At 32.8% G+C, this 27,620-nt stretch overlaps 1 protein-coding gene across 1 annotated transcript in view; it reads left to right on the top strand.

Annotated features, from left to right (window-relative positions):
* The window catches only part of KLHL1 (kelch like family member 1), a 180,368-nt gene extending 166,547 nt beyond the window's left edge, over positions 1–13,821 (top strand). Inside the window, exons 9-11 of the mRNA XM_058829544.1 lie at positions 6,843–7,055; positions 10,716–10,887; positions 11,910–13,821. Coding sequence (XP_058685527.1) covers positions 6,843–7,055; positions 10,716–10,887; positions 11,910–11,969 — 445 coding nt within the window. The 3' untranslated portion in view covers positions 11,970–13,821. The remainder of the gene's footprint in view (positions 1–6,842; positions 7,056–10,715; positions 10,888–11,909) is intronic.
* The last annotated feature ends 13,799 nt before the right edge of the window (positions 13,822–27,620 follow it).

The following is a 27,620-nucleotide window of genomic DNA, read 5'->3' on the forward strand; positions in this document are numbered from 1 at the left end:
CCTCACAGTTGTTTTGGTTTTTTTTCTGTGGGGCTAAGCTATCCTTAAAAAGATATAAACTACATAAATGCATGTCACTCTTAAAAGAGAACAGTGAAAAATCATGAAACTTTACTGTAAAGCCACTATTTTTCCTACAGTCCAAGGCAGATGCATATGCAGCTAGGATGCCTTCCTCTTTAGAAACTAAGTGATTGGTAGGAGACACAGCAGATGCTAAAAAACTTTGCTGATCTGCGGGGTGGGAACTTGATGAGCCTATTTTATCTGGCTATACTGTGGCCAGGGTCCCAGATGCTTGCACCAAGTTTCTATTTTGAATGCTTTCTGCAAATCTACATCTTTTAGTGTGTATGCCCTCACTATGCCCTTCTTTCATCCGTCACCCATAAAACAAAATTTTCAGACTAGCTGGCTCATGACTGTTGTACAGCTGGCAAGATTGTAATTTGTGATAAGGTCTGTCATTCAGGTTTTGTATTAAGAAACTGTTTGTCTGTACTACATAATTCTTTTTATTTCTGTAAATTTTGTAGTGAATAGTAAATTCTGCTTAGATATGCATATGAACTACTATGGTGTGAATTAATTTGGACATGTATGAGTACTTCAGGCCAAACAGACATAGTGAGTTAACTTACTCAGTTCTAATACCTGGCAGAAAAAGGCAGTAGTGTCACTCCATCAAATTTAAGCTTTTAGATGTAACCTATACAGCAGTCTAGACAGCAGGAAACAGTGTGGATAATGCCTAGGAAAACTCACAGCCTATTTTTAATTGTGTAGCTTCCACAATTAAATGCAGATTTTTAAAATAACTCAGCAATCATTACTTTCTCTCTTGTGGTCAAGACTGCAAAAGGTATTAATATCCTATATTCTTGATTATGACTGAAGTTTGGCTTTTCATTATTATCTTTAGTGGGAGATGAAGTATGAGATTCCTGTCTCACATTGTACTTGGTGCCTATATGCTGGGGGAGGAAGGAAGCGCTTGTGCAGTGCAGTTGGAGCAGTCGAGAGATCCTCCGACACCGAATGTAGGCATTAATTTGGATTACACACACAGACACACACACATATGCATTCTGTGTGTTATCATGTGTATTCACATATTTTCTTACACATATGTATAAATCTGGAAGGATATTTAAATATACACATCTGACTGCAATTTAAGAAAGCTAAATATTAATTTAATATTCAACTAAATAACTTTATGGGCAACAGCCTTTACAACAGCTACCAAATATCTACTATACTCAGCAGAATAGAATACCAAGCCATCTCCACTCTTAACTTCCAATTTTTGCAATTTGAAACTTGACTAACTTCTTAATAACTAATATTGGGGTAAGATGAAATTTCTTTTGACTCAGTAGACCAGCTTCAGATAAATCTTACATTATTGATTGAATTTTTTGAACTGAGAAGGGTTTGTTCATTGTGAAGATCACAAGCTAAATGACCTAAAACTTTTTTGCAAGTCATCCATATAATTGCAATCCATGGATAATTTTCATACTTCAACAAAGACTAGGGAATTGCTTAATATTATTAAATAAACTATTAAAATGCTTTAATTGTTTTTTTAAAGGCTGAAGTAACACTTCGAAATTTCATGCCAAACTAACAAGACAAGAAAGTATGACTGAAACCACTATATTTTCCATCAGTGCTACTTTTTTTCCATAGCCTTTGTTGCTTGAGGCTTTCTTTGCTCTTATGACTTACTAGTGATTCACTTATTCTTTTACTAATGTGTTTGAACTAAGAAAAATACCTTAATTGGCATATATAGTTACTGTCATGGAAGGAGGAAAAAAAGTCTCAATCTGCATGCTTTCTGCCCACAGTATTCTCATGAACTACAAGCAAATCAGTATATTAATTATGAGTTAGATATTTTTCATGATGCTAAAATACAGAAGTGCTTTTTTTTGTCAAAAAATTCATGCTGTCATATGTCTTCTTTCATCTGCATCGTCTACCTAACCAGACAGTATCTTAAATTTGTCTTAGGAAGTTATTAGCTATTAGTAATGAATTTTATGACACTCTTTTCAATAAGAAGAATAACATACTTCAAAGACTAGCTCACAAATTATCAGCCTTAGAATTTTTTTTGTTGAAAATTTTGTCACTGTTCCTACTGTGTTTTACTCTAAATGTTCTTTGACCTATAAATAGTTTTATAAGTTAATTTGAATCCTGAGAAGTTATTTCATGTTCTTCTATCACTGATTTTATTCTGCTGCTGTTTTATAAATATGCTACTTATTAACCTCTGGTTTCAATCAAACTCTTTTTTTCAGAAAAACAATCTTGCTATGAGGGAAATGAGACACATATTGAAATTATTCTTCCTCAGCTGTGGAAACTACAAAAAAGTGTAGATATTTTAAAATTTTTTAGTCAAAATCATAAAATAATTGGATACTGGGATAAAAAAATGGAACTGTATGGTCTAAAATTATTAAACTCACAAAGAAAAAAAGTATTGTAAACATTATCTCAGTCTAGCACAAATTCTATGGATTCACTGAAAATTCTTATTTAATGACAGGTTCACTGTGTGTTTTTAATAATAGATCAAATAAAAGGCCTCATGCACATCCTGTAGTCATTGATTAATTTACAAAGATTATATTTCCTTACCTACTTTATAGTCTGATAAAGTTAAGAATGTTTTTTAACTGGTGGAATCTGCATTGAGTCAATGGTCTTGAATAGAGAATGTAGCCCATATAATTCTGATTACAATTAAAATTACTTGAAACAAGTTCTTTCTATTAGGAAACTGAAATCTCCAGTGTAGGAAGTCAAGCTTTTTCACAGCAATATTATCCATGCAAAGGGTATTTCTCTCTCAATACTTTGTCACAGAATCATAGAATGGCTTGGGTTGGAAGGGACCTCAAAGATCATCTACTTCCAACTCCCCATTGTGCTCAGAAACACCAGCCATTAGATCAAGTTCTCAGGACCACCATCTAATTTACCAGTAGTTAGTACTGATTTAATTCCAGGAAATTACTCAAATTACTCTAGGACTATATATTTTTCCAGTCTGGGCGGGGGGGGGGGGGGTGGGGGTGGGGTGTCAAATCTATTTTTTATTTACTTCACTACTGCATTACAAATACATGAAATGTCCTTTCAAATGACACACAGAAATAAGATTTCATTAATGCTTTCAATTCACAAAATGGTTGGATTTTCAACTTTTGCCAGTGAACTACATTGGCTTATCAAGGAAGCATGGATAAATATCTCTCCTCTCCTACAGTCTGAGTCCTAGGCCAGGTATGGACTTATGCAGCAATCAAGTAGTCCAGCACCAATGAAAATTATTACTGTCCCTCAGTTCTACCAAGCAGATATCTTTTGTGCCACAGTAATTCTCTGCTGCTCTTTCAGACACCCTGAAAGGCCAGAAAAGGGTACAAAAGGGCCTAAGCAAAAGACTGGATAATGTCTTTGATATTCATAGTGAAAGAATTTTGAAAGGAAAAACCTCATTAAGAAATGCAGCAAGGGCCTGATTCAACTGGTTTCACAAGCCATACCCACCTCACATCAAAGGCAGCCTGGTCTTTTGAGGTTGGCTTGTCAAATCGAATTTAAAACTGGCATTTCTGAGTAGTTATCAAAGGTTTGTAGTGACAGAACTGAGATAAATGCTTTTTATCCAGCTGGTCATGATTTCTCCTAATGTTTCCTACTTTGAAACCTCTATTTCATTTTTCTAGCCAATTATACATACAGTTATATATATATGAGTGTTCAGGAATCTCTCTCCATCTTAGTGAAAGAGGTAAAAAAAACCCTGAAAAGACAGAAGAGTCTGAGCTTGGCCTAATTTCATATCCATGCACAATGTCTGAATCAGCTAAAATGTAGACCATTTAGGAATAGAAATCTATAGTATCTCCACAGGCAGAACTTTCACTGCAGAGATAAAAGTGGTCAGTACTGGATGTTTTCTTTTCCTTGTTGATTGCTCTCTTTAAGCAGAGATATATGATTATTATTTTTATAATAATTCCAGTTTTGATGTGATATACCATGAAAAGTAATTAAGCTAATTCAGAGAAATACGTTATATTTTTCCCTATAGATATTTTATTACAAACTTTTGCCAAGCTAGACAAAGCTGAAAAACTTTTTTAATTTGAAGTCATGTAATAAAATAGGACCCTAAGCTCTAAAAATGAATTAAGACTACTAAATAAGTTTAATTATAGGTATTTCAAAAGTTTCATATAGTTGTACAGTATCCTGAATATTCTGTGCTTGTTGCAGTTATTTTGGACCTTTGTGAACATGGATTTGGAAATTTGACTGAAGACTGGAAACAATATCTGACTGAGTTGTTCAAGCTCAGCCACAATCAGAGCTTTAAAGCAATTACTTCATTTCCAACTTTTACTTGTCTGAACTATTGTTATTTCTCCTTTGTGAAATTAAAAAAAAAAATAAATATTAATGGTTCCTTAGAGAAAAGAGATAGAAACACAAACAAACTCTAAAATGTTGTTTTCAAAGTATGATTTTGAAAATGAATTTTATTTTGAATAGCAGAGAGCATTTTAGCAACAGACTAGGTGGTTCCAATCACTGGCTGGAAGTTTTGTCAGCTACTTAATGGAAAGCATTTGCTGTCTTTTTACCAGCAACTCAAGAGTGCCTTCAGCTTTATTTTATTAGGTGTCTTAATGTAATAGAAGAATGAGAAAGTATATTTTACTCTCAGTGTGCAAATATCAGCTTATTGATTTATTTCAGTTGAAAGACAATAGAATAAATAAGAACTTGTCATGCCAGAAGAAATTCAAAGCAGTGGGGATTTTGACTAGGGGTTCACAAGATTATTTGCACCAAAGTCTGCGGAAGTGTTGGTTCTTTTGAGTTTTTAAAATGGTGTTCAGTGTTTACGTGTCCAAATGTCTACTTAGAAATATATTTGAAAATCTCAGAAGTGTTAATCATGGTTTATAATTTTGGGGATCAATTCACTTACTGAGATGCAGTTGTCTATTGACATTTAAATTGCTTCAGGGTACCAGCAGTCATGGTTTTTTCTACTGGTTTTTCTACTGTACTATTTTCCATATCTCTCAGGCTGGAATGAATGTCAACATAACTTAAATGTCACAAAAAATGTTTTATCACTAACTGTGGGTAGCTGAACCAAATCACATCTTTGAAAATAAGGATAACATCCTTGCAGACACCTATACGTAAATATTTATATTTCATTTATATTACTGTAAATGTTTTTGTTCACACGTTTAAATATTTTTATTTGCTTATTTGCTGTTCTTTAGGCTCAGCTGACTGCTCAGACAATAACTGCAAGTTAGACACTGTAGACATCCACAGATTAACACAACTGGGTGCCTTAATATTGATTTCATCTGTATATATCTGATAATCATAAATAAAGTTAAATATACTCGGTCTGGGTCCAAAGAAATAATTGTAAAAAGTGTGTGTTTCCTTTAGTACCTCTCATAAAGGAGTATGGATTCTCCTGGGTGCTTTAGTCAGAGCACAGGTGTGTCTCAGGCACTACCAAAGAGTTCTCAGGCTTCAGTGACATATTTAGTCGTTGTACAGCACTTCCTTATTCATCAGCATCCATACCAATAAAATGTAATGGCAAATGCACATTTAAATGGTTCTGAATTCATGGAGTGCTTAGGACAGTAAAAGCTTCCAAATGAGTAATTGCTTTACAGAGACAGCTTTCACTTCCAAAATTGCTTAGTGGTTGGACTTTAAAATAGACTGTGTTTCTATTAGTTAATCTCCAGGCACTGTATAAAAGGCAACAGACTGCAAAAAGGTTCATACAGAATGAATGCAGCATGGTATTAGGGGGAAAGAACAATCAGAACTATTTCCTCCTGGGACCAATTATAAAGAGTAGAATGAAACAATTCTTTCTTGCACACTATACATGCAAACACAACATCTTTTTTTTTTAAACCACATTTTTATCATTTCAAGTTTAAAATACTCTTCAGAAGCTGTCCATGACTTTCCAACATAACTCTATCCTCATAAAACATTCTGATGAAGAAAAACAACACACTGTGCTTGGGGGTTATAATTTTCTTGCAAAGTAGACGTTACTCTTAGTGTGGGTAACAATTTTCTTCAGCATAACAAGAGCCTTGAAACTGAGGTAGTACTTCTTAAAAATCCATGTTTAAAACATAATGTGACAGTCCTATCTGCTACACATTTCATATTTGATCTCTACTATATTCTGTGTGTAAAATTCATGCCGAACATGTGTTCCCATTGATAGATCTTTATGTGGAATTTGTTGAATATTTGATCCAGTTTTCCATATTGTTCGTACTTCTTAATACTTCGATGCACAGCAAAAACACAGAGAAACTATAATAAATGGATTGAGTATTTCTTATTTGGCTGGATTACCAGTTATAAGGTTGCACTTCTAATTCCATCTCTGATGATTTTCGGCAGCAACCCTGCTTGATTTTTAAACCTATAGAGACAAATCTGTGTGTCATTTGTGGTGCTTTTGACTGTATATGTAGTAATGAAATAATGAAAATATTTGTTAGCAGAAATAAACATCTTCCTTTCTCTTCAGGTGGACAAAGCACTAAATAGCACATGAGTTTGGTAATAACATTGAAAGCATCTGTTTTTGTTCACTATATGAGACTCACATGATTTAAAAATATTATAATTTTGGTTTTTTCTATTTTCTGATGTCAGATAAAAAAACAGGTACTCATTTTTACTTCTGCAAATCTGAGCTCTTGTTTTATCAACATTTTTATTTGTGTGGACTTTCATAGGTTATATTCAGTTGGAGGTCGGGATGGAAGTTCATGTTTGAGTTCAATGGAATATTATGATCCTCACACAAATAAATGGAATATGTGTGCTCCTATGTGTAAGAGAAGAGGAGGTGTAGGAGTGGCTACCTGCGATGGCTTTCTTTATGCCGTAGGAGGTCATGATGCTCCGGCTTCTAATCACTGTTCTCGACTGCTGGACTATGTGGAAAGGTATCAAATGATACATGTATTTCTTAAATGCCAAATAATATCTGGTAGCATTATTTTCTTAGCTTAGTGATGGTAAAATTAAACAGATATACTTAACCCTACAAATGTCTACTTAGTACTTACTTGAAAAATTCTATAAAGGTCTGTGAAAGACAATCTCTTCGAAACTTTTTGTCATCCCTTTTTATTCACAGTACTATTATGTATTACCACAAACACAAAAATCCACTCTTTTTATGTCCCATTTGCATAATTTTAGGGCACTATATTGTACATTGCAGTGTCACAAAGTAAAAATTGTAGAGATAAAATTTTTGCTATAAATAATTTTAGAACACAAAATTGGATTTTGTTTAGAAGTATTTTCTAACTCTAAAATCATAGCTAATTAAAGAAGAAATAAAAAAACTGTTTAAGTGATGGATATTCAAAGTACAATATATTGTTTCCTTTAGCAAAATTGCCACTTTCTAATGTGTTAATATAAACCTTAAACACAATATTTACAGTACCTTGAATTTTCTACAAATTCAAGAATTCAAGTGGGGCAGTACAGCACAGATGAAATGATTATAGCATTCACTTTAAATGTATTCTTCAAATGTTACATTAATGTTTGACTTTTTTTTCTGATTGCTGTAAAATAGAACAAGGAAAATATTCACTCCAAATATGTACAGATTGCAAAAGCTAAAGTAGATATGTTTAAGTAGTTGATTTATCTTAATATATAAGCTGGGTAAGATTTATTTTGTTATTTATTTTCTGAAGGGGTTAATTAAATGTCAGTTATTTCTTCTGCTGAATCCAGTTTGGTATTCAATATTTAATTGAAAAATTATAAGCTAAAACTCATTATGTTATCCATATGATTTTGCTCAATACTAGAATACTCATTGCCATCTCTACTGCATGTAGCAAAGATCATAAACTGCCAAATACTTCTTATCTCCAGCAGAGGAACAGTTGATTAGGGAAATCCCATGATGCCTGTACTTACAGGGGCTATGCTTGTAAACCTCTTTTCATAAGAAACAGTAAAAAGAATTTTCAAAGAAATAAATTTATATTAAGCCTACTAGTTACAGTCTTAATGAGATCTTTTCAGCTTCTGCTTATTAGTACGCATGAGAGCTTTTCTTTCATTTTCCATTCTCTGAGAAGAAAGCCCTTCTGGTGTTGAAGATGAACCATATCTCATCACGTTTGTCCTTCACAAGGGAGACTGCAAAAATGAGCTAAGCCTGTCCTTATGCTGGTTTATGTATTGGTATTAGAATGACAATATTTAGTCTCCCTTGTATATTTTTTCCACTGATAGCAAAAGGTGTGGATAATGTACTTCATCAATAGCCAGCTTTGAGATTGAAAGTTGGGACTAACAGACAAGAACTTGTAAGACTTGCAGTGACTGGATGTGAATTAACTGGTGGACTCCACTGAAATGTGGAAAAACTCTCATGGCCCTTGCAGTGATTGATTAGTTTGTAAGATGGCTGGAATGTGATTTCATATGTCTGGGTTTTTATTCCAATATAATGCATCACTTTAAAAAAATTAAAGCCCCCCAATATCTTAGGAAAACTAAGAACAGTAAGTGATGAGGAGATGTATTAGTCTGAGTTATTTTATCTCTCTTTGAAAGTTTTTCCTTCTGTAAATATGAAAGGCCTACTTTTTAACTAAGTCTCTTCTTTAGGAATGAGTTTGCTTCAGTAATTTTCTCATTCTGATGCAGCCTGGTAGGATGTGCTTTATTCTAGTACCAGTTTCTGCTGGAAGACTGTCAAATCAGACATAATATTTTAAAATTTATTTTTGAGATTATGCAAATATAGTGGCAGCAGATACATGGTTTTTTAATGTTACTGCTAAAATCCTGCTCAATAGTAATTAGGTATTCCAGTTTACTCTCTTCTAAGATTGATGCAATTTTAAAGGATTTCCTCTGGATTCAAGCATTCTGGAATAAAATAATAGTTATGTTTCACTCCTCTTCACAAGTTGGCAAAGTACAATCTTCTATTCCTTTTTAAGGGCAAAACAACTATTTTCTTCATAAAAATTATAAAATTCTCAAGATATTTTGGCAGATTTCATAAAGCAGCCTTCTTTTTCAAATGTTACTCAAAATCTGACAGATGCTGAAAACATAGTCATTTTACCTAAAGTTTTTTTCCCCTTCTTCTCTCCTTGAATTCAAGATTGATTTCTTTCCACGTTCAGGAGCTTTTATCATAATCCTGCTCAGCCTGGGGCATACATGATGATTGTAAAGACGACATATACAGTTGCTTTTAGCAGCAAAAAGGATGTAAGAAATCTCAGGTATTTTCCTGGAAATTACAAAACCAATAGGGTTCTTCTGCAGCTCTATTTTGTTGACAGAACTTAGTTATAAAGATTCATTTTAGCCTTGCATACCTGTTTATTGTAAGAAAAAGAAAAAATAAAGGTCCCATGATGATGTCAGTTGTACTGTTTTCCAGCTTTAACTTTTGTACCTCCACACCTTGGCCTTTGTAATTTAAAAGCAGTGTATGAAGGAATCAATTAAGCATTTATTACCTTTAGGCAGGCCAGGATATCATGCACACTGGTGCATTTCACGGGATGGGAAGCTCTTTCAGCTAGAGGTATATGATGCTGTTGAAAAAGTTGCACAATTTTTGAAAAAAATCCATTTTAAATGGTTTTCTTTTGGCTTGTTACATATTCATTTCTCTTCCACATATTCAAGCAATAGTTTTCTGCATTTTCCTCTAAATTTAGGAAAGAGATTTATCATGTATCTAGATATTTGATATCTTACTTTCTGAGAAGTCCTCCAAATGCCAGATTAGCAGCTAGCAGACAAGCAGATTTTTTCTTAAAATGCATTTACCTCTCAAGGACAATATAAACAAGGTTACAGACAACTCTTTTATTGTCCAGTTTAAAAGCTATACTTATGACCCAAAAGGCTGTTACAAACAAAACACTGTAGCATAGCTGTTTCAGCACTTGTATTAAAATTTATATATATATATATAATATATTTCATTTTTCAAATATGTAGGACTTCAAACAGTATCTCGACAAGTTGCTTATTGATAATATGACTTACTAAAATACTTAAATGTTTAAGCAAATTAATAAAGTCAGACAAAGGATTTGTACACTAAAAGGTCTTATTTTCTTCACTGACCATGTGATTGTGTTACATAATAGACTTGCTTATGGACAAATGAAATTAATTTTATTATATTGTGATACACTGTTCTGTTTTAGTAATAGGTGACATCTAAAAATTAGCTTTCTACAGGAAATGCCCTACTTTACATGTATACATAACATATTTAAAAAAAAATATACACCCATCCATTCAGATATTGCTCATATATCTTCCTCAGATCTCTTCATGACACTGTATCCTACAAATACCTTAGTTTATTCTAGAAGGTTAGCTGAACTAAAGTTTCTAATCAACATTTAGAGGGTTGAACTGGGAACACAATAAATCTGTATCTTTTCTTTTTGCTTTTAGGAAGAATTTGTTTGGATAGGATACTAAAAGGTTTTTTCCCCCCACAAAATAAAAGATCTATATTCAAGTGAAAATCAACATGAACTGATGCTTGTCTTCTCTCCACATACCCAATTTCATTTTTCTTTGCTCAGGTATGACCCAAAAACTGATACATGGACAATGGTGGCTCCACTGAGTATGCCTCGAGATGCTGTTGGTGTTTGTCTCCTTGGTGACAAATTATATGCAGTAGGTGGCTATGATGGTCAGTCATACCTGAACACTATGGAAGCATATGACCCTCAAGCTAATGAGTGGACACAGGTAATTATAAAGTTTATTTTATATATGCACATGTGTGCACACACGCACACACATATATACACACATATGTATGAATTAGCCATTCTAAGTTTTCTTTAAACTTAGTGCAGAGAGATGCATACTTTGAAATCATGATCTTACCCTAAAATAAGCATTTAAAATAGGTGAGATGTATTATACTCAAGAATGCCTATTTCTTCTTCTGATTGCAAGAGAGAACTTCTGACAAGCTTAAATGTAGACACAAATGTTTTAAACATGTTTTAAAATTGTGAAGAAGACCATTTTTTTTAACCTACTATGAAGTGCTGAGAAGAGAATTTTTATGATGTTCTGTAGGAGATAAGAAATTAATTTGGAAAGATTCTTTTCGCAAAACCACCAGTTCACGTTGAAAACCATTAATAAACATTAATAACCTCCTAACAGGTAGTTAGGAAACGTAAACAATGTTGCGATTTATACAGTTCCACTAATTACAGTGTGTTGTTATATACATATGTATATAAGCTGACTCTACTGTGATAATTTCAGCAAGATTCAGTCCCCCAAGGATTAAAGGTTTTAATCCTTGTTTTGTCTTGAATACTGTTTAAAATTGCCAAACATATTCTAAAGGACCATTGAACCTGTTTAGGAATACTGGAACCATACAGCTCTGTATTGATAGCTTTCACCGTTCCTCAAGGACTAAAGTGGAAACATCAGCTATAGCCTACTGATTATAGAAACCCCTTGCATATCAATGGTTCACAAAATTGATGACAGCTCTAAAATTAATTCCTGGTTTCTGTTCTCACACTTTCAAATGAAAGATGTCAGGTATTAGTAAGCAATTTTAAATGACGACAGTAGAATAATGTGGGTTTTATTTATTTTTAGCAGTTTATACTCCCATTAGTTTTGACTATTTTAAAATAATGTTGACACAGCACTTCGACAATCTGCATGGCTTGCTCCTATTTGGCAATCTTTTGCATGGTTTGTTCCTATTCAGTTAATTTGTGTCTGTTTTTCTGCAGATGGCTTCCTTAAATATTGGAAGAGCTGGTGCCTGTGTTGTAGTCATCAAACAACCATGACTTTGTCAGCACTGCTTAGGATTTTACTGACTGTGAAATGATTATTTTTCTATGAGACAAAGAGAATGATAACGTCACAAGAACAAGGACTCACAAAGTGAATACTCAGTTGATCACAAACTTGAAGAAGTTTGGAAGTGACAAAGATTAAGTATTTATGCCCTATAAAAATCATAAAACCGTTCACTGTCAGTGAACAAGAAAAAAGCCCCCAGAGTATTGTAGGCGTAAATATGTGAATGTAGAGTAGTAAGTTCAGGTATTGTTCTCATGAATGTGTCCTGGAGAACTGGATAATCATGGGAAATCCACACAAAGGGTGGAAAGGAATATGAGAACAGTTTTCATGGCTGCAAGAGAACTGCTGACACATGAAAGTATGTTTAATCAATTTTAAACTGTGTTTTTTAAAATAGAAAAGTGGATAGTAATATAATTTTTTTGCTGTTCAGGTCTTGTCTTCAAATGGGTCACGGTCTTCTCATTTAAATGAGCAGTTTGACTTTACTGAAAGGAAGACATCAAATGGTCTGGATATGCATAGTGACTGAGCTGTGACTCTAGAGTAGGAAGAAATACAAAACTAAAAGTAGACTTTTTTTGTAACTTCAGATTGTACCTCCTCACCAGTGTTAGTGCATCTTATAAATGAGTCAGTTAAGGGGGAAGCCTGTGTGTTTAATCAACTAATATATAAAGCAGTCCTGTGGCCACTCTGGGGCTTTGCTGCAAATATGGGAGTCAAAGAAACAGTTACCTAATTATTTCTTAATCCTCTATTCAATTTAAGCATGTGGGCTCTAACTTCATTGTTCAATGCATCTACTGCATGTTGGAAGCTCATGACAAGCTGGAAAATTTATCCCCTTATTTCACTGCACCATGTTAATGGATAAACTGTGACAAGAACAGTCTATAGAGCCTCTTCAAACATTTCAAGAGGGAGAAAAATCCTACATTTTATTTCTTTCTGATGCTTGTACATACACAATTTTGCCTACTTAGAGCTGCCAATTTATGACTTTCCACTTATGACTGAGAATAATTGCAAGTCAGGAAATCAGAATAAATGCAAGTGGAATAAGGAAAATTAGATCATTTCATCTAACAAAGTTCATATGGTAAATATACTAGTGTCATCTGTGCTTCCCTTTAGGGTTGATAATTTCTGCCAGTAATGATAGTTTGAGCTTTAGCTTTGGCAGTATATTTGATGCTGATGCTTTCTGTCTGCTCAGCTGAATCAGTTAGAACCTAAGGCCGCTACTGGAATATGAAATTCTGCTATTCAGGGATGCACAGCTTCTGGGAACAGGGCACCAAATATACTTCTCTAAAGCTTTGCTGATCCTATAGGAGACATTTCATGGCCCTAAAGCAGAAACCTCACAATCCTCTGTTGCTAGCAATTCAGAGAAGAAATTCTGGTTGTATTAAAATGAGTTTTCTTAGTGGAAACATCTGCAATCATTTGAGATGAAAAAATACATACAGCTTCCATCTTGGGACATCTGATTTGAAGATGTCTTTCCTTCTAACAGCATCAGTATTCATGGAGGTCTTTGTTTACTGATGTAAGCTGAATTGCAATTCTGAAGCCTAAGTATATAGATTGAAATATTTTAAATATTTCTCCATCCTAATTTGGAATCAGCTGAAAACACTTCAATATTAATTTTCCACAACCAGTTGCCTTTTGAATTGCAATTAGTCTTTCACAGACAAGCATGTGAATTTTTCTCCAACAAATTGTTGAATAAAAAATGTCACCTCTCTCAAGATTTTGCTTCACATAAACACAAGTTTTGGAGACCAAATGAAGATTCTAGAATTGTAACTGTAATTAAATATACACATAGGCATTCAGTTCTCCTACAGAGATAGTTAAAGAATTTAGAAATTTAATTTTAATTTTATTCCCAGAACTTTCTTTTGATATCATTATATTAATACATAATAGAAATATTATTTCTCTACCTATACACTCATCTTCAAAATTGGATTATTTCTATTAATTTTATTCTGTGGCAAATTTGTTTTAAGTGCCTTGATCATTATTTTTCTCCATTTAGCCTCAATTTAATTTTTGATTCTCAATTTTATTTTCTGCTTTTTCAGTTTGCTTTTGTTTTACCAAAAAGATTCTCATGTGAATTTTTCAGTCTATTCCACTTCTCTTGTTCTGAAAGAATAAAATTAATATTTGTATTATTTTGATTATGTAAAATCTAGCCACAATAAGAACCAAAATTTGCTTTCATATTATTTTTATAAAACTGCTACAAATTTCTTCCAAAGAGAATTTATGAAGAATTTAATTTTTTTTCATTACCATGATGTTTACTTTAATCAAAAATAATAATAGTTTTACTTTTGTTTTTAAAGGGAATATATTTAAATCCAAGTACTATATAATTGTTGTCTTGATTTCTGTGGTTCATTAAGACCCATTTTTATGTATAAGAGTTAAAATCACTTCTGATGCACTAAATTGTGCTAAACAATAATAAATCTACAGGAAAAGTTATTTTAAAAAATAGGTGTTCTTGTTGATCTACCATGGTTTCTTTTGTCTAACATGATCTTTTTGATTTCAAAGTATAAAAATCACAGCGAAATCAAAGCTGTGACAAACATTAATTTCAGTGAAATCAATGACTAAATTCCTCAAAAAGCTGGTTTTAAGTTTACGAGTTTAATGTTCTAGTTTAGTAGTCTAATTTAATGTTCTATTAATAGTCTGGTTCAATATTCTAACTGTGTTCTAAAATGTTACCTTCTCCTCTGTCTTTCCAACTTTTTAACTAGAATGTCAGCCAGTATAACTAAAATATCTGTTTCACATAACCTAGACTTAGACGTAGGAATTAGATCATTTTTATCTTATTGTTGTTTATTTTTATATATGAACATCTTTTGAACTCAAACACAAGTAAAAGCAATTAAAATTGCAGTCCTCTGAAGTAATTAACATTAACGCCCTCTGGGACTATGGAGACGTCTTGCATTTCTCTGTTCAATGTGTTGAAAAGACACATTTTCTAAATTTATTAATGATTTATTAGAAATTTTATTAATTTCCTTTTTGCTGCCACTGGTTTTGAGATAGAAAGGCGGCCAAGGATGGGAATGCTAGAAAAGTTATTTTTAAATGGATGAGTCCATACAGATTTTTATAACAAGTTAGAAAAAGCAATGCTGTCAAAAAGTGATCATTCTTGGACTGTGGCCAAGAAATCATAGAATCATAGAATGAAGAATAGACTCACAGAATTGAGATCATCTGGTTCCAACTCCACTGCTGTGGGCAGGGACACCTTCCACTAGACCAGGTTTCTCAAGGCCCCATTCAAACAGGCCAAATTTGCTTCTTGAGGTGCTTTTAGAAGAAATACCTAAAAGACAAAATAAGCAGGTTTCCCAGAAGAGGAAATTGTTATAGCTGTGGCAGTGCAGTTAATATTTATTAATAAACATATTAAAGAAATCATAGAAGAAATTACATTTTTTTGCAGGGCTTTAATTGGTTATTTAAATGAGAAAAACAAAGAAAAATACCATAGCACATTATGTCTCTGTTTTTAAAATAATTAATCTTTCTGATTTAATATCTCTCAAAATGCTAGGTGGTTAAACTTCAAGAATATACTTTTCTAGACATTCTGAAGCTGAATAAATACGGGATAATTCAAGATGAACTCAATAGAAAAAAATCAAGACAAATACGTAATTTTTTTATTACACTTTTGATGTGTTTCTACAAATAGTGTAGTGTTAAAAAATCCATTTTACAAAATAAATACTTACCTTATGATCCTCTACTACATCAGGAACTGTTGATTACCATGCAGATTTGGACTATTCCTTTGTGGTATTTTTTATATTTACAGTTTTTTATTATTGACAATGATGGATGCTAGGAATATAATCCATATTAGGAAATATCTACATATAAAAATGTCAACTAATAGCTATTCTTTTTTAGAGCACTTTAGTATTGACATTATGTGATCTAATTTTATAGAAAACTTTTGCACTGTTATCAAAGTCACAAAAAACATAAAAATATTTTTGCATTGGCTTTAATTACAATCATTCAATAATTATTTTAATATATGTTCTTGCAATACAAAATATTTATACTGTTGAAAAATCAGAAGTAAATTTTTAAAAATCCTGTAACATATAGAACAGACATTTTATTCATATAAAACTTGTCCAATTATTAAGACAATTTTAGGATTCTTTCAGGGGGTTTCCTGCCTTATAATTTTTCTCTCTTAAGCTAACATTAATTGATGTAAGGGAACAGTTCTGGCACAGACAAAGGATTATTTCCATGAGTACCATTCTCTTCTACAGAAACCTGCCATCAGTTGACCATTACTTTAAAAATAATTAAGTTTAAATGTATCTAGAAAATTCTATATATTATTCAATATGTTTAGAAGGCCCATATAAATCCCCTTAAATATGCTTATGTCTTAAACATTTTCTATTACTTCTATAAAAGTAACTTACATAATAAATTTGAGGTTATGTAAGTTTTAATGGCTCAGACATTGATGTCCATGAGCAAGCACCAGAAACACTGTCCATTGTGATTATGAATGAAATGCAATTTTTCCACAAGAAAATTAACATTCTGGAAAACTTTCCTTATTATTTTGCCCACAATGAGCTGGGGAAAACAAAATGTGACCTATGACCTATGTTATCTATGAATTTTCATTAGTTATTTCATGAGGAATAAATAGAGAAGGCATTTCCACAAACACTACATAAAAGCTCTTGTAACTGTTATCAAATGGTAGTAATAGATTGCATCAATTTTAATTCTTGCAATAACAAATTATTGGATTTTCTGCATTTACTGTACCAAGAAAATGTCCATACACTAGGTAATGCAGGCTCACTGCCAGCTCAGGATTTCAATATGTTAAAGTAACTCCAGATATATTTCTTTAAAAACAGATTATTGATGCAGTATATCTGTTCTAACTTAAATGATAATGCATAAAATATTCAGCAGAATAATTATTCTTCAGCATTGTTCTAAATCCAGTGTAAAGCTGCTCAGATTGAAATAACCTTGCAATTCATTGCAAATTCCCTCATTAGAGTTCTGCTTCGTAGTTCATCCTTCATGGGGACTGGGTACACTTCAGGACAGAGAAACCACTGAAAATGGTTAAATCAGCAAAAATTTGATTTCCACATGTAGAAGTACAGCTTTCAGACATTAAACAATAAAGAAAATTACTAGCACAGGTAAGAACTGCAGTGACAGGGAACAATACAGCTTCAAATCACTGGGTATTCACAGCTTCGCCTTGGGGAATCTATACAGCTGCCAAATTCATCACCCTTCAATAAAGATTTGGCTGGCACATTTCAGTCACATAGTGGAAATTCTCACATATAGACATAGTGTGAATACACTGTTTGGCTTAGGTTTTGTGGTGGCTTTTTTTTCTTGTTTGTACATCTGTATATTTTCCAGGATATCAATTAATTTTAAATGATCATTTGTTCCACTTGAAAGGTAAAAGAGCCTGCTATAGCAGGCTGAATGAATAAATACCCATTTCTTAATAAAGAGGGTTCTACTGTGTAAATGTCCACATCAGAATTATGCATCCAAAGGATTTTCTTATAGACAGAATAGAAAAATCACTATTTCCAGGACTTGATTCATCTCATTAATAAGGTGAAATAAATCACACCTTAAAAATGTGTTTCTCTCCATTGACTGCAAAAGTGCCTACAATGACTAGTTCAGACAGAATTACTTAAGTTGGATAAGATGAATCTCTACCATTTGACAAATGCGTAGAAGGAACTGGCCCCACAAACATTTATTTCCAATAAATATGACAGGAATTTAATTTAGCATATAACTGCAAGACTCAAATATGCATTGAACAAAAACCAGTTTCCCTCTTCTGATATCAAACACTCTTATGATATTCAGACAGTGAGTAATTTGGAGCTTTCAAGTGACATGCAAAAGAAGTAAAAGATATCTCTTTGTTAACTTAGAGGGAGAAGAAATGTTCAGAAATTTGCTGCTGCAGCTCCTGGTTGCCTAAATTTTAGATATCCTGGATTTCAGGGATAAGGGAGCAATTTAATTCAGTAACCTGCAAAACATATATCTATATAATTAAGCTTTAGAAACTTTTAGAACATGAAATAGGATTATTTAAAAATTTAGGATTGCTGTAATTGGTGGGTATCATTATTCCAGGTCTTTGTGTGGGAAGAAAAAAACTGGAGAAAAGGAGGCATCCCCCACGAGATGGGTCATCTCATCCGAATGTAGGCATACAGAAAAATCACCTGCTTGAAATGCATGTTTCCCTCTTTGATTTATAAAGATGCCAATAAGAATAACCAGATTCAAGCACCTAAATTAGTAGAAATACCAACAATGAAGTGTAGAAAAATTCCATTATTATGATCTGTCTGAAACTGTAAATCTGCTTGACTTGCTTATAGATTTATCCTTGTTATCATCTCACTCACAAGTAGTTTACACCATACTTCATTTTCTTTGACAGGTCTCTGTATATAGACAATTAAAGAGAAATATTTTGTGTGATAAAATTCAACTTTTGAAATAGCATCCATTGTAGAGCTGTTGTAGGTGAATTTCTTGTTTTAATGAAAGTTCACAGTTTTGTGCACTTCTGCACAAACTGCAAAAACACTGGATTAATTGTTCATTTTGTTATAAACTGTAAATGTTTAGCACCTTCTAAAATCACAGACCATATTTGCTCTTTAAATTCAGATGCTTAATTTTTTATTCCATTTTTCAAAATTGTGGCTATATCTTACATAAGACATTTTTATGCAACACATGTTTATGTGTCTGGAACCTTGCAGAAAAATACATGTCACGTTTCTGCTAGAATAAGATTACAAAACACACTTATTTTCTATGTCACTTAACATGTCTTTGGTTGTTTAGTTAACTTTAGAGAACTGACTCAGAGTTGTTAAAAAATATAATAAAAAATGAAACCAAAATTTTGGTTTAAAGAATTTCAAGAATAAACTTTACTTGCTTGACCACTGTCTTTCCCCTCTTCCCTCTTAAAAAGCAACTACAACAACAAAAAAGCAACCAAAAAAAACCTCAGATAAGTTCTATGTCTTTTTTAATTTCATTGTACGTTCAACAATTTATTTTGTCATAAATTATGATTAATTGTAACATTAGACAGAGGAAGAGCTGCAACCAAACTGACACAGAAGTAACTATGACGCACAGATTGGAGGTCTTCATTAATTGGGTAAATAAAAACTCATTTTTCTAGAATGGTCTAATAAACACAAAGTGTCAGCAGACTTATGCTAATGGATGACTCATTCTTTAACTAAAATGCTTCTGCCTTCACCTTGCATACCAAAAGAGCTTGTATCAGATTATGGCTGCTTGCTTTGAGGAGGAGACTGCAAAATGAGATTTGAGTCTTTAATGCAAGAGGGACATTGTTAAAGCAGGAATGTGAACTGGTTACAGCATGGTTATCAGCATGTCACAAATAGAACCTTTCCAGTGCTGTCATATGAGCATGCAGCTGTTTGCAGATGCATTATAAAATTTTTGCATCAAAAGGATCCAGTCAGAAGTTTTGAAGCTTTAGTCGAAAACAAAATCAGTATTGAAGAAATATCTTGGGATGTTGACATATGAGTTTACTTAGTATGGAAATGGACTGCAGAGGAAAATAAGTGTACAATGTTTTGGAATGTAAGACAACAAATACATGAAGAAAATGTATAAATGTGGTTGTAAATACATTCAATTAAGCTGTCCTAAGTTTTGCAATATTTGCAGAGCAGTTTACTGAATGTTATGCTTTTACCATGGTTCCATTATATCTTGGACATGTATGTATAGAATGCAAGTGAAGACAATAGAGCACAATGTTAAACTCTTAACCTTTGTTTGACACAAATTGTTTCTAAGAAATTTGGATCTTGAAAATGTCACTGTGCAAAAATAAACATGCCTGTTTTTATGTGTTGCAGAGGTGATTCTTTTAAGTGAATATGATAACACAATTAGGGGTTTAGCTTGCATATTTTAAACTTGCCTATACACAGTTTCACTTGCGTAGAACCAAAGGGCAAGAATATTAAGACTCTGATAAACGTTATTTGTTATTTATCCTTTTAAGTCAGACTATCAAGAATATAATGGGATGACAAATAACATCATTAAAAAAATCAGACTTTGAAGTTTTTTTGATCACTTTTTATTGAAAACATAATGAATTAACTCCTTTCCTTTGAAAAGAAAAAGAAATTTACATGTAGAGCTATGTGATTTGAGTAAGATCATGAACTGCAAGTGAATCTTATATGCTGTTTAATATGATCAATAAGAAAACAAATTTTCAGTGGAAAGAAATATACCTGTTCATGAAAAACAGCTGTCTTGAGTCACATGTGTTAGAAGAGTTTTCTTGAATCACACATATTTGGAATGGTTTAGTGTCCAAAATGTTAACCTGGGGTATAAGATAAATCTCTGTTATAGGACCAAAGAGTAATTAATATTTCTTGGGTCTACCTCCAGATTCCAGATTTCTTCTGAATTTATCTTAGAGTGAGATCCAGCTGCACTTTACTGTCTGGGTAGACATTTCAGATTGACTGAGATTCAATCAATTTGTTTACCCAGTTTTCCTGTGTAATTTGGGAGAAACATGTATTCTCTGTTTTTTAAATCCATTCCCTCATTCTGTGAAGCATGTTCATATTATATACATAAAATACAGAGGATTTATGAGAAGATACACTAAAATATGTTGAAGAAGATATGAGAGGGATGCATGACAGGTTGAAAATTCAGCCAAAGTCCATTTTGAATAAGGACTTCTGAAGCATAAAGAATGCATATACTACAATTTTCATTAAGTAATTTCAAAATCCTTGGAGAGATAAATACTTTAGACATGAGTGCATCAATAAGCACAAATTTTGAATAACTGATATCAGGCTTCCTATGGTGGGCAGTTTAAATGCAGAAACTTTGCTGAGAATGTACTTCTTAACATTTATCTTACCTATTTTGAATGAAGGCTGAAGTGACAAAATTCTTCTTTATAAGAGATGCTAGAAAATATTTAAGCAAGAAATTCTTTTTTGTGTTCAGCTGAGTTTAACTTTAGATACAATGCACCTTTGACATATAATTTACTTTTCTCATGGTCTCAACATTTCTCTTGAGTAATATACAGTCAAAAAATGGGTAATTGTTTATGATTCAAATAAATAAAAATGAGATTGTCAAAACCAGCCATACATTCTACATCCTATTAATTCATGGAACTTTGATCTGCCAATACAGTACATGGCCAAACCTGTCTGACCTGTTAACATAATTTTCCAAAAGAAATATCATGGGGCTTGGGCCCTGATCACAGTATTTCAGATCATAAACAAGATAATATAGCAAGGTTCTTAGAATCCAAAAACATTCTCTAATAGGAGGAAATATTTTATTTATTAAACAGAGATATTGAATTATTAAATACTTTATGGTGCAAGATTCAGAAAGAAAAAATTACACCTGTGAAGAAATTACATCTGTGCCTTCTTACTACTTACTCTATTATGCCTATTTTCATCCCTTTTTTTACCCATGTTTCATCCTACTCTCAATTCCAGCTTTCTGTCCCATTCACATGATAATTTTCTTTCTTTTAGTAATTGCTACTGTTTTGTTTCCCTTATTTTCCCAATTTTCTTATTTTTGTAACATTCTACCTAATCTTTGTAATTATAACATTCTACCTATATCTCTGTGAACTTAATTTTTCTTGCTGATTCTTATTATCATGGGTTACAATATCTCCTTCATGTCACTTTTAGCTGGAGCTCATAGATTTATTCTCCCTCTAAATACTTCTCCTTCAAATTCCTCTTTTTTGTGTGTGTGCAAATACATCATCAAGAAGTCCTGCTTGCATTGTATCTAAAATTGTTATATTGCAGCCATACAGCCTTTAAAATTCTTTCATTTTGTCCTATTATAAGAATTGGGAAATTATATTTTATTTTTATGAGGATGAATCATTAGTAATATTGACGTACAAAAAAAAATAATTGCTTATTATATAGTCATAAAGGCTTTGTTTTTCTTCATACTATGCAGAGGCAAAATACACATGCTGCATAACACATCACATAATTTCCCTGTCAGAAAGAATCCATAAATGTAAAAAACAGTTATTTTGTAAAAAAACAGTTATTTATGTAAAAAACTGTTCTTTTCCTCTACCTTGCAAAATTGTGAGGGGTTGGACAGGGGGATTCAGACTCTACAAGGGATTCTTCTTAAGCACAGTGAAATTCAGAGCCACAACCACTAGCTGCAAAGAGAAGACAGGAAATATTGATAGACAACAAAGAAAAAAAGAATATTTTTAGGGTCAGACTGGGCAGGAAAAAATACATTTAGAGGATTTAGGAATAAAAGTGTAGACGAAATAAAAAAATATGTTTAGTAGGAGAAGGCTAGATTTATGGAACTACCTTTTAACGAAAGTGCTTAGAAATTAACTGGAAAATTGATTAATAAACTCCAAAAGTCATGAACCGTGTATTGTTCCTATGCCAGATCCCTTTATTACATATTTGGCCAGGTCTCCAATTGTCCTGAGAGGACTTTCAAAGAGTAAGTTTTGGAAGTCTGGGAATAGGAGTTACCTAAAGCAGATACCATTCCTTGGAAATTGTAAATGTAAATGAAGATTTTCAGTATTATAGTAGCTTTCCTAAAATCCTAACATCCACAAAGTTTCTTTATATTTTTCAACAACACATTATTTCTTCTGGGAAAAAAATGCAGAAAGAAATCATGTTGGTATCTTGATCCACAATTTCCTTTGGCCTGAGAACTGAAAAAATGTTACTTTGTGAATTCATGATGCTACACTCACTCTGTAGCCTCATGTTTAACTTTTGCATTTGCTATACTCATCAACTTTGCAGCTGGTGCCCAAACTATGATGAGGGGATTTCACAGAACACAATCTCCACATTGCTGCAAATGTGTCATTAGGCAGCAAAGAATGAAAGGTTCATTGAGCCAGAGAGAGAGCAGGAGCACCAGTGTGAGAAGGAATATGACTTTCTAATCTATTAATCTGGGCATTCACCATATAAAATTTCTGGGGCTTAGCTCTGCATAAAATGTTTCCTATATTACATTTTGTAGTTTATGATCCTTTAACATTAAAAAGATATTAGGAAAAATAATCATCAATGAAATGTAGTCCTGGATCTTCCCATTTTCAGAATTTCCTCTCATCTAATTTAGGTAATTTTACTGATTTATATGCTGATTGGCTATGTACCCTGCACTTGTACCTTAGATTCCTGGTCCTGGGTAGTTGTAGGTACATTAGCTTATATTTATGCTGTCTGTACAGTTATGTTTTTGCTTTACCTCTTTAAATTACTTAGGACAAATTGATGAACATAAACCCAGGTATTTAACTTCCTGGAAATTTGTTAATAGAAGTTCTATGTCATTTTAACACAGTCCCACCTACCTGCACTTCATCAGAGGAACTGCACGTATAACCAATACATATTTTATAAATTTATTATTAAAAAAATGACATATCACCCCCCCCACACCCCCCTTACATTTTCACTGTAGATGTGAAATTTAAAGTTCATATAGTATTTGGTAGCCTGACATTTTCTTAAATGGAGAGTCACAGCAAAAATAATGACAGCCTAACAATTGCAAGTCCTACTATGATTCTAAAGGAATATCCAGAATTTTAAAGGTACAAAGAAATAAAACTACTGGTAAATTTCTGAAGACAAAAATGGTATCTTTGAAGCAATGGAAATAAATTTCCTTGACTTTATCCAAACTGGAAGAATGGATTGTACTGAGAATGCTTTCTTGCATTTTCATTTAATCTCTAAAGCAAAGAAAGATAGTTTGAACTATAAAAGCTGACTAGAATGTTTAAAAAAAAATCAAAATTGAAATTATTAATTTCTTTGAATCAAAATCAATGATGGCACTTTTCTATAATGGCAGCCTGTGGCCCATGGTGAGTCAAAGAATTAAACAGGCCTAGGGCTTATTTCTTATTTTGGTTGTGTTTTATATAGCCTAACTACGTATGTTACCCACCTATAACTACCTACTTCATTCATACAGATTTATTGTGTTGGTTTTAAAACATAGACAATTAGTTTAATTCAGAACCTTAAAGAACACAGAATTGGTGGGTTTTTCTTCTCTTTCTCTCTTTTTTTTTTTTTTTTTCTTTTTGATGGTATTATATTGCAAGTCAAAGATCTTCATCAAACAGGCAGACATAAAAGAGAGGCTGTCTGACCACAGGCAGAGTTCTTCAGCGTCTGACAGATGCTTTCATCTGGAGCCTGGTACCATTACAAGAAGATCCATTTGGGGGATGAATTGCAAATACAAAAACAAAGCTCTGCCTCAAAATGTCTTTGAAGAGTTTGGTGAATCCCATGGTTGTATAACATCAACACAATAGTGATTGCTAAAATACCTCTGGATTGCCCTAGTATGACATTAGAAAGATATCTAGAATTTCCTTAAGTAACTCAGGCCTGTGTTGAACAGTTTAGGCTAAACATCAAAGGCTTCTGTGGCTGATATTATTGGTAAAATGAAGTAACAACAAAAATTCCTTTATGGTATCTCCAGTGTATAAGGAAGAATAAAATGAAGGGTTTTCTGTTGTATCAGGAAAAAAACAGTGTTTTATTCTGATGGAAATTAGTTGGAAACACATCATCACAGACTTTCAGTTATTTCTAATATTTCAAAAAGAACAAGAAAACCTCCCTGTAAGAACATAGAAATGGCTGTGCTGTTCCTGGTGAAAGATCCATTGACTCTCTAATTTTATCTTTGAGTATTGACCACTACCAGGAGCTTCCAAAAAAGGGTTTATGGGGTTATATTGTCACCAGCTCCTACCTAACTTCTGTCACTGCCTGAAAACTTGGGTAGGCAACACGATTTTTTTTGTTGTCAAAAAGAATTCCTGCCTTGTAACAAAGAATGTCTGCTCTTTCTTTGTCCTCTCAATCTCTTTTTATTTTACTTTACTCATAATTTTACATACTTTACTATCTTTCATCCATGGTATCTTTTTTCTACCTAAAGAGACTTATTATCCTTTCATTTTACAATACCTACTCTTCAACTTCAGTTATCTTTGTCATCCTGTTACTACATTTTTAAAGGATATTTTACTATATCATGCTAGGTATCGAGGTTGCAGAAATGGATCCCATATTTAAAATTTAAGTATGCCCTGGAGGTTCAGTGGTATCAATATATTTACTACTTTTCCCTTTATTTTAGTAGAAAGTTGTGAGATATTTACCTATCATGTGGCTGCACATTATAATTAGGTTATTGTAGATTTATTTATAAAGACTATATAATCTTTATTTATAAAGATCATTCGATTTATTTGTAAGATCTCTTCCCTAAGGATAGAAAATTTATTAACATTTATCTTTTGCTTTAATTCAGACTATTTTCCACATGGGATTATATGTATTGACCTTTAATTTTACCTAGCTTTTTACCAATTTATTAAAACACTCAGTTCAGGATTTGGTTTTACAGTCAAGCATTGTTGTGTTGCACCAAGTTAGTTGTTCAGTTTGCACTGAGTGTTTTTGTCCTGTGCTCCCCCAGGTTTGTGGTGTAGGTTCTTTCCCCTCACCCCACACCTTCGGTTATGTTCCATTAGTTGTAGTTTTGTTCTCCCCCTCCCCTTTCCCCCCAGTTTGAAAATCCCCCCCATCTATTGTTTTTTCTCTCTTCCCCCTGGCATTCGTTCCACAAATAAAATGTGGGACAGCATCCCATGGAGAAGGAGCCTCCTTGTCTTTTACCTTTGTCCTTGTTGGACCTTCTCCCCCACCCGGTGGGCTGGAGCTAGCCGGCTGAACCCCGGGGAGGGGAAGAAAGGATTACAACAAAGCATAATTTATCAGTTGCAAATGTAATAATCTTTCACACATTTTCTTTTTTATCCCTGCTGTGAACTTGGTTTCATCCCATGATGGCTTAGTTTCTTTAATAAGTTTTACAATGTCATCTTAAAACGTTTTGGAAATCGAGGTGTACTTTATTAAAAAAAGTCTTTGAAACATTTCTAATTTATTTTTCCAGTATGACTTCTTTTAAATAAAATATAGTGACTTTTCCTGATAGATTTTAAGCTAATAATTTTATTCTTTACCACAATTTCTAACAGTCACAGTTATGTAAAACTCAGACTTAATTTTGTGCAGATAGTCGAATGCCCCCAAATCTTCTTATTAACTCATGTATTACTTCTCACGTCATTCCCAAGAGTAAATTAAGACCAGTCTTATTATTTAACAATTTTGTATCTGGCTTCCTTAACACTCTGGGGTGAATATCATTTGCATCTGGAAATCTGAGTATTTTATTTTATTGGTTAGCACTTGGTCTATTCTGGTGACACCAGTCTTTAATGAAAGTTCTATCTCCGTAAAGGAAAAATTCAAAGTGGCAAATTTCCAGAACTCCTCCATAACAAATGTAAACTTGTGAAATATTTCCATTTTCTACAAATATGGAGGTTTTTATCACACTTCTTGCATGTTCTTTTATATCATGATCATCTGTGCACGTGATAAATTCTTTCGTTATTCTCCTGAATCTGAGAAGTTTAAATTTATTTCTGTTAATAAGTTAATAAGTTAATAATTTAGTTCTATTAATAAGAGGAAGCATTTTCTCAAATTTTCTTCTGGCATTTTTCAATAAGGTTTTTTATTTGTTTCTTCTGTTTTCTTTGTTTCATAGTAATTTTTACAAAGTGAAGATTTCTTTTACTGTACACATGTATCTCCTTTTTTTTCAAACAGTATAATTTTTTTAAGTTGGTTTTGATGCGTGGCAAATATTTCCATTGAGGCGCCAATGCAGTTTCTTTAATGACAGGTTTCACTTCACTGATTAAAAATAGTCATATTATATAACTGTTTCTCACTAATACATTGCTAGGCCATTGCAAAGTCTTTTATGAAAATATTATTTCCTCCTGCCACAAAGGCCTGATGCTAAGACTAATGGATGTTCCTTCATATGACCTATGAGATATCTAAGAAATGTCAACAAAAAGTGATGGAAAAGGTGATTTGTGTATTCATTTCCTGAGATTTACTCAGCAGGATGTAAATTGTGAAGTCATATAGTGGAGTTTTTATGTCCATATTACTCTTTTTCTTTTTCTTTTCAATTGTGTGAAATTCTGTAGTAGCACTAGGAAGATACTTTTTGCTTCAAGTTGGTATGATAAACATTTGTGAAGATTGTATAGCTTCAAGTGTGTCATCTTTCAATTTTAAGCTTTACTTTCAGAAATGTGGTAAAACTTATGTGTCAATATTAATTGATCCTTGCAATAGCAATTACCATTTCATAGGAAAAAGTAAATTTTCAGTAGCAGGGATGTTGATTTCAAATGACAGAGCACTGTAATGGTCACAATGGTTTCATAAACCATTGTATCAAAAAGCAGAAAGAATTTTGTCTAATTTAAGCAGAAATTATTAAAAATATGCCAAGAGTGTAAG

The sequence above is a fragment of the Poecile atricapillus genome, chromosome 1, assembly GCF_030490865.1.
Source record: "Poecile atricapillus isolate bPoeAtr1 chromosome 1, bPoeAtr1.hap1, whole genome shotgun sequence".
Taxonomy (NCBI): domain Eukaryota; kingdom Metazoa; phylum Chordata; class Aves; order Passeriformes; family Paridae; genus Poecile; species Poecile atricapillus.